General features: G+C 41.6%; 1 protein-coding gene across 6 annotated transcripts in view; it reads right to left on the bottom strand.

The window, feature by feature from the left end:
* The window catches only part of TLE4 (transducin-like enhancer of split 4), a 154,100-nt gene that overhangs the window by 13,696 nt on the left and 132,013 nt on the right, over window positions 1-8,391 (bottom strand). For all 6 annotated transcript variants that reach the window (XM_010851142.1, XM_010851144.1, XM_010851143.1 and 3 more), the window contains 6 exons: window positions 7,489-7,608; window positions 6,469-6,522; window positions 5,823-5,975; window positions 4,252-4,384; window positions 3,687-3,880; window positions 3,099-3,175 (listed from right to left, as the gene is read on the bottom strand). In XM_010851142.1, coding sequence (XP_010849444.1) covers window positions 3,099-3,175; window positions 3,687-3,880; window positions 4,252-4,384; window positions 5,823-5,975; window positions 6,469-6,522; window positions 7,489-7,608 — 731 coding nt within the window. The remainder of the gene's footprint in view (window positions 1-3,098; window positions 3,176-3,686; window positions 3,881-4,251; window positions 4,385-5,822; window positions 5,976-6,468; window positions 6,523-7,488; window positions 7,609-8,391) is intronic.

Raw genomic sequence — 8,391 nt, 5'->3', positions numbered from 1 at the left:
CCCTGTCTGTCTCTCCCACCCTCTCTACCCCTGTCTGTCACTTCCACCCTCTCTACCCCGTCTCTCTCTCTTTTTGCCTCTCGGCAGATGAAACTACAAAGAGCTACTATGAGTGGTCTCCAAAGGAGACGGTCAAGAGAAAGGAAGTTTGGACTTCCTGACAGAACTATACTTCAAACAATTCAGACATCTGTAAATAGACCTGTTTAAAACATGTGTATTGAGGATCCTATTTTATTTGGAGCATCATATTTGGATGAAAACCCAGCACAGCTTAGAAGGTTCTTGGCGTTCCCACCTGTACTTTCTCCTCCCTCTCTGAGAGGCCTAGTTCCATAACATCACACTCATCACTTCTAAACTTCATGACACCTTCTCCAAGTATCTGATGTCTCATACAACTGAACTAGACCCTAAATTCACAAAGAAAGGTCTGGCTGTTGCACTCCATGCAGCATTCAATAGGAGAGAAGATTGGGTTCTGGGAGCATATGAACCCACTAGAAGGTGAACCAGCCAACAAATAAAACTTCAGAGTTTACTGTGTGCCAGGAACTGTTCCTATTTTGAAAAATCGTGCTTTATAAAAACAAATAAAAACAACAGCAGAGAAGAATTTCTGAATTGTGAGCAGCTTAAAACCCATAAACCTGAGACCTTTTGTTATGGCTGAAGTCACATGCCATCTCCCACAATATAATTAGTGCAACGGTTTCAATTGAATACTTTTGTATTATTTATAAAAGCCTCATATAAGTAGCATGTGAGGAAAAAAGTCCACTTCTGGCTGATGTTAAAATTAAACTCTGTTGTCATTTCAGTTACTTATTGAGAAGAACTTCTGTTAATTCAACAGAATAAGCAAGAGGACCCAAGGTGAATTAGCAAGTAAATGCTATTTTATTCATTAGTTTGGAACATGCATTTAATTATAATTTGTGATAATATCTAGCAATTATTCTGTAAAAAAAAAAAAAACAACAACAAGGAGAGAGATGCACAAATGTTTCAAGTCCTTCTAAAGAAAAGCAGTTCCTTTGTGTATGTGGTGAAGAAAGCCTTTAGGTGATTTATTATGTTTTATGTTGTAGCACAAAAGATAGTTTTCCTGTTGAAAAACATGCACAAGTGTCACAACTCTCCATCCTGTGATCTAGAAGCCATATTCCATCATCTCTTCAAGTATTTCTCTCTATATGCATAATGAGCGCTAATTTGTATGTCGTGGTACCTTGTTGAAGACACACACAGAGGAAGAGGGATCTAATATACTCAGTCTAATCTTCTTACAGTATCTCTGCCTCCCACTATGTTCTATTGCATAAGCAGTTGAAAAACTGATAATAACCTGGGCAAAGCTCAAGAGGAAATGATGCAGCAGGTGACTGAACAGCCACTGTAAACCAAACACTGGACTAAACCTCTATCATATCATCTCATCCTCGGGCCCTTCTTATCAGGGAGGTGCCAGCCCTGTTTTTAAAGATGAGCCAACTGAGGCTCACGAAGTTGAGAAACTCTGCAAAAAGTCAGTTCCTTCCTAGTGTCAATCGGCAGAGTCAGAATTCAACCCTGGATCTATTACACTCTAGAACCCAACCCCCGTTGAACACACCATGCTATCTTTGGGGTTTCCTGATGTCATTTGCCAACTGCATTAGGTGTGACCTGGTAACTCCAGGAACAAAGACTCTTAGCCATCCTGCTACCCACCACCCCTACTGAAAGGGTGATGCACCACCTCACCTGGCAGTGGTTACACTACAGCTCTGGGTACACCTGCCTGGTGACTAAGTGGTAACTCCACACAGTACTGAAAATGGACCACACCACTTCCCTCAAGAAACCTCTCCATCTCCACTGGTTTATATGAAACTTGTTGGCATTCAGTTTATTCAATTAATCCCTTGACTTTGTTGTTTAGTCACTGCTTGAAACAGACCAAACTTTCACCTTCAAATACACCAGGGTTCTTGGTCAACAAGACTTGTCAGTCAGTCAACAACTATTTGCCGAACAGGCACAAACACAGAGAATTTTATGGTAATTGATATTTAAACCTTCAACTCTCAAGGAACTCAAAGTCTAGTTTGCCTTGACTTGCTTATTAATCAGTCAAATATTTACTGAGCAACCTGGCTATGGAACCAGTACTGTGTATGACGCAACAGGGAAGTTTAGGGTAAAGTCTGCAGAGAAGTTACAGAGGAAGAGCCAAGAACATGAAACATCAGGTGGAAAGTGAAGGAAGGGTCAAGGTCAGGCATGTTTAATGCTGTGGGGCCAGCAACTGGGGGGAAAAAAAGAAGACAGGCAGGAAACAACAGGATGACAACTAAATGCCTGAGTGTACAGCAGTGAATAAACAAGCAACAGGAGGTCAGTGAAAGGAGACTGGCACCCATCTTCAATCATTTGTTGAACAAGCATAAACTGTGAGCACTACAAAGAGCAGAGAGTTGTGCATAGACAGCAATGAAAATTAGGTGCAGTGGATTAAAATGAAGGATAAGGAATGACACATGGGAGAGATCAGAACATACAAGAAGAGGCTGGAACAACTGCTGTGTGTGTTTCACCTTCATGGCTGGAGGGGGCATGAGACTGTAGAGGCTCCAAATACCCGGTTCACAGGACAGGAAGCCAACTGAGCAAGCCATCTTTGCCAGAAACACAAATGAGCTTCTTTCTTTTTAGCCTTTGAAATTTGGCATGTCATTCCCTAACATGCTCTAATTTTGAGCATCTAGGATTGCACATAAGATGACTTTTTCCCCTCCAAGACAATAAAAGAATTGCCTTGAAACCAGTAACAGATGTAGAGAAGATCTGACTACTAGAGATGCCCCAACAATTTGCATTTCCACATCAGAAGCTTGAGATTTTAAATTGAAAATCTAAAACCCCACCTCATTACCTCTTGCCTTGTGCTAAAAAAAAAAAAAAAAATTCTGCCAAAAAAAAAAAAAATCCCCACAACAAAAAAACCCTTGCAAGCTGAAGGAACTTGCCAACACCGCCCAGTAGTTCTCAGAGTCTAAAGGGCCAGTGAGGGCCCAGACACACAGTGAACACGAGGCACAGAGCTTGGTACTCACGGCTTTCCTCCTGGAATGCCTGTCAGGTTTGGAGGTATCGCTGGCACACGCATGTGATGGTGTGGATCAAATCCAACCTACAATTGTTCCCAAGCAAGGCAGCAGAAATAAACACAGTTACATTAACTCATTTCATCCTACTCAGTACCTTTCCAAATTCTAGGAGAATAGATGCTTTTAAAATGTGATTTTAGAGATAAATATACAAGTATTCATTGATGAAATGATAGAAGGATATACATGATTTCATGGTCACATACTTGGGGGTGGAACAAACATAAAAAAAAAACCACTATTATCATTGACGCTCATGATGCAATTGAAGGGGTTACTATATTTATTATATTATCTGCTCTACTTCTGTAGGTTTGACTTTTTTTTTTTTTTAAGGACTATTACACACAAAAACTGCCCTTATCTTATGAAAGAAAATGAATCGTACAATATAATAACATGCAGTTTAATTTATAAATAAGCACAGGTTGCTCCATAGATACCTCAAGCTATAAAAACTACCCTAGGCAAAAATACGCATGGCCATTTTCTGAGCTCTGAAATACTTTTATTCTGTAAAAGTTCACAACATACCACTGGTGATCTCCCGTAGGCAGCAGCCGCGGCGGCAGCAGCAGCAGCCGCGCTCATCTGTGGGGAGATGTTATGTAGCCCTGCGTAGGCAGCTCCGGGGCTGGTCAGCTCCCCATTCATCCCCGCATGTGGCACGATCCCAAACGGGGTTGGGTATGGACAAGGTACTGCCATGGGAGTCCTTAGGCTTGAAGCTACAGACCCAAACAGAAGGGAGGAGAAAAACCAAGGACACACACAAGAAATAATAATGAGGTCTAATGAATACAATGAGTAACACGTTCTTACATATGTTAAGAAATAGGATCTGTAATTCAAATAAGCTTATTTTAATGTTTGCAAAAGTCATTTAAGCTTTCATCAAGGTTCAAACATTTGCCTTAATTTACTGAACACCTACTATGTGTCAGACAGGGTAAGTGCTAGGTGCTTGATTCGGACTAAAAAAACTCACAGCCAGTCCATGCTGATCATTGTACTCTTAATATATTACACTCTTTAAATTGCTATAATTTCTTTAAAAACAGGAAGCATAAATATGTACAGAAACTTTTTTCTGACTAACCCAACGGGTCAACTCCTGGCGGTTTTCCGGGAACCGGCCTCAATCCGGGAGTGGAATTACTGCCTGGGGTGGGTGCATCAGTTCGTGGAGTAGGGGTATTGGACTTCGACACAGGAGTAGTAGATTTTTCATTCTAACAAGAGATGTAATGGAATACACCGGTAATTAGAACACAATTTTAACAACTATGTTAAACATCTGAAATGGTAAAGAAGAAGGAGAGGAAAAAGAAATGGACAAGATTCTTCAGTGTGGGCCTTTCTTTTTATTAGTTAAAAGGGCTAACAAAGAAACAAAAAGTGTTCCCTGAGACCACAAAACCAATGTTCAGGAGGACATAAATCAAAGCTGAATTTGGGGCAGAGGAAACCATTTCCAGGCAACTGGTCTGAGTCAGACAAAGGCTGACAGTTCGTGATGTCCTGATGTGACTGGCCACTTGCTGGTTGCTTTAAGACTGAGTGGTTTTGTTGGGTTCCTGATGGATTGTTCATGCCACAAGAGGCGCCCCTGGTTAACAGGTCCCCTTAAAAAAGAACCAGCCTGAAATCATCACAGAGATCAGCACAGATGAGCTGTCATTAACAGGCCGGAAGGCCAAGAGAAAACAATAGAAATAAACTAAACGCAGCCCTGTACCAGACACAGCCTCCAAATCTGCAGACAAACTGAGGAATTTTCTTTCTTTCAGCTGTGAATTCAAAAGGCTATTTGAAAACTGAATTTTTTTTAACACTATGTTATAAGGAAATAACTGGTGAGGAAAAAGGAAGACACATCACATAAAAATGCAATTAACTACACAGCCACAAAAGACGGGGCTACAGGAAGATTATCCTGACTTGCAGGCAGTTTCATTTTTTGCATTTGTGATTTGTGGTGTGACTCAAGACAGACTTTTATAAATGACAGATAACTTTTTAGTTAGGAAGGGAAAATTATTGCAGTCATATATAGCTTGGTAATTCAAACAAAGCTACCAACAAAATCACATCCAAGCCAAAAACTAAATTTACCATAAACCACAGATGACAAAACCATCTCTGTAACCCCAATGTGTGTATCTTCATCTTCACTGAGATACGTTTCACTACATTTCCCCATGTCCTTCCCCCATCCTTACAAAAAGACTCACAAAACAAACATCCATCACCAAGTCAGTGAGCCCACTCTGTTCCAAAGTACCTTTGTCAATTAAACTTGAATACTGAAAATATACATATACTTAGTGATCAAAGTCCTATGGAAAAATGAAGAAAAATAAAATTTTAGAATTAAAACTAATCATCTGGAAACAGGCAATGCAAAGAAAGACAGTGAAAGTGAGGAAAGTGTCAGTCACTTGGACGTATCCAAGTCTTTGCAACCCCACGGGCTGTAGCCCACCAGGCTCCTCTGTCCATGGGATTTTCCAGGCAAGAATACTGCAGTGGGTTGCCATGTGCTCCTGGGACTCTTCCAGACCGAGGGATCAAACCCATGTCTCTTATGTCTCCTGCATTGGCAGGTAGGTTCTTTACCACTAGCCGCCTCCTGGGAAACCCCCCCCCCAAAAATGAACAACTGCTTACAAGGCTAAGTTCTTTGGATTTGGAGGAAGGAGTACTGCTGGAGGATGCAATCGAAGCTGGACTGATTGGGGCATCTTTCTTGAGCAGGCGTGTCTTGTCCAGGCCGTTCTCTCTTGGGGAATGTGCTGGGCTCCCTCGAGGTGATGATGGATCCTACAAAGAAACATCAAGGGTATCAAATAGAGCACAGCACATTCACAATGCGAGAGTACTTGGTGTGGACGTTTCAAGCCAAAAGTCTTCAATAGCTTAGGAGCAAAAAATGTTCTGGAACAGACTGTTAAGACTCATCAAATTGCTGTAGAAAATATTCAGTATTGAGGTCAATAAAAATACTACAAAATTTATCATATTTATTTTAAAACAGCAACAAAAAAAAAACTCTACAAATTTGCAAGTAACTTGTCAAGGAGACCTGTAGACTGACCACAGATGTCTGGTGTGCATTCCTGTTGGTAACAGAACGTATGTGCACTTCATAGACAAGAGTAACAATAAAAAAGGATGTGTAATACACAAATTTTTCAGATAAACAAATTGTGGGTCCCTTTAGAAATTAAGAAAACATTGTGGACACTAACTGTTGGGACACTAGTCATTGTTATAACTGGGTAAGAGCAGGAAGTCAAATGAGCCACAAACATACCTCATTGGAAACGTCAACCACCAAGTTGTCATCACTCTTCTCAGCATCGCTGTCCTGCATTGACAATTGAGAAGCATTATCTCCTCCCCCAGCAAAAAAAAAAAAAAGCAGCCAGATTTACCCTGAGTAAAGCCCAGAGTAATTCCTCACATTTTATAAAAACGAACAGCACCAAACAGTGGCAAACTCTACAATGTACTATGTTCCTTACTCCTCGTGATGATGCTATGACATAGGTAATAGGATGATTTCATTTTAGTTGAAGAAAGTCAAAGCTTATGGCTTGTTAGTCTAGAGCATCAGGTGCCACCTGGCCTGCCCATGCTACATAATACAGCCTACACATGGGCGGGATTGTCCTGTCAGTGTCTTTCAAAGACTGGGAAAGGAGCCACAGTTTTGAATTTGGGAGGTTTCACATGAAAACTCAAGTTCTTGGCTTCTTTTGAGCCTGCAGTCTTGCAGGGCACCAGCACAGAAGTGGAACGTGGTCAGCGTGCCTCCACACCAGGGAGTCCTATCCCGCTTCCTCCCTTCACTGATCTGAAGCAGCAGTCACGGAAGGGAAATGAGCTTTGGTACATGCTAGGAACACATCTGGATGTCTCTGGAAGTAACATTCCACCAAAACGTGCTACATTCCTCAGCACAGGAGGTCATCCAGACATTTTAACAGGTTGTCTGTGATTTTACATTTTCCCTTAACGTTTCTAGCTGGCCACAGAAAATTCAACCACCTTGAAATGTATGGAGGGAAGCAAATACACCTAACAGAAATAATACAGAACACAAGTCCTCTATCGGTTGCCAGATCAAACACTGTTTCCTGGCTCACTCACCTGCAAACACAGGCTTTCAGTCAGCCAACTGACACTCAACTACAACTGTATTAACTAGTTTTCTCTCCTAGAATGTTATCTTGTGGTCTAGTTTTGGTTGGTAATATTAAGAGGGTAAAAAGGCTGTTGATTAAAAAGCAAGATAAACTGCCTCCCCCAAAGCAAAGGCGAGTGAACCTACATAACGAGCTGCAATCTCCTTTTCTTCAGTTTTCTGCTTTTTGCTATCAGAGGAATAGTCTGTGGAGTTTCTGTGCTTCTCAGCACCTCGGAAACTGGCTGATGGGGATACCGAAGAGCTCTGGAATTAGAAAGGAAAGCAGAATTGAGAGATGACCAGTCATTTAACCCTGTCATTTTTTAAAATCACATGAGACTTTATCTCCTTTTTGCTCTTAGTATACGCTCACCAAGCTGTTAAGAGGAGACAGGCCTCCCCCGACCCACTCCGCATTGATGCGTGCATGCGTGCGTGCTAAGTCACTTCAGTCGTGTCAGACTCTACGCGTCCTCATGGATGTAGCCTGCTGGGTTCCTCAGTCCATGGGATTTTCCAGGCAAGAATACTGGAGTAGGTTGCCACTTCCTCCTCCAAGGGATCTTCCCTACACAAGGATTGAACCTGCATCTCTTACATCTCCTGCATTGACAGATGGGTTTTTTACCACTAGTGCCATGTGGGAAGCCCACCCTGGGTCAGTATAGCTATAAAAAGATCACTCCCTAGTGGTCAGATGTGATGATGGCAACTCCTCCACTAGCTCGAGAGACAGGGGTGCAGGGTGGGAGTTTAGAGGAGGAAGACTGAGGACTAGTAAGTGGGTTTCCATTGATAGGGGATGAGTAACTCTAAACCCTTCCTTCCTGTATCAATCCATCTCAGGGTTTTATATGATTACTCTAAATGTAGGAACTAAGCATGGTAACTACTGCTACTCAAACGTTCACTCTTATGTTTGGTGGCAGAAAAGACAGTAGGCATTATCCATTAAAGGCTGAAGATAGAAGCAAAACACTACAAGTCAAACAATTTCATAACGTGTACTGATAGCTTCTTGACTATCATCTATGCCCACTGAGTTCC

The sequence above is a fragment of the Bison bison genome, unplaced genomic scaffold, assembly GCF_000754665.1.
Source record: "Bison bison bison isolate TAMUID 2011002044 unplaced genomic scaffold, Bison_UMD1.0 scf7180017864298, whole genome shotgun sequence".
NCBI lineage: Eukaryota > Metazoa > Chordata > Mammalia > Artiodactyla > Bovidae > Bison > Bison bison.
Note: the sequence above shows the minus strand (reverse complement) of the source record. Positions and strands in the feature narration are given on the sequence as shown.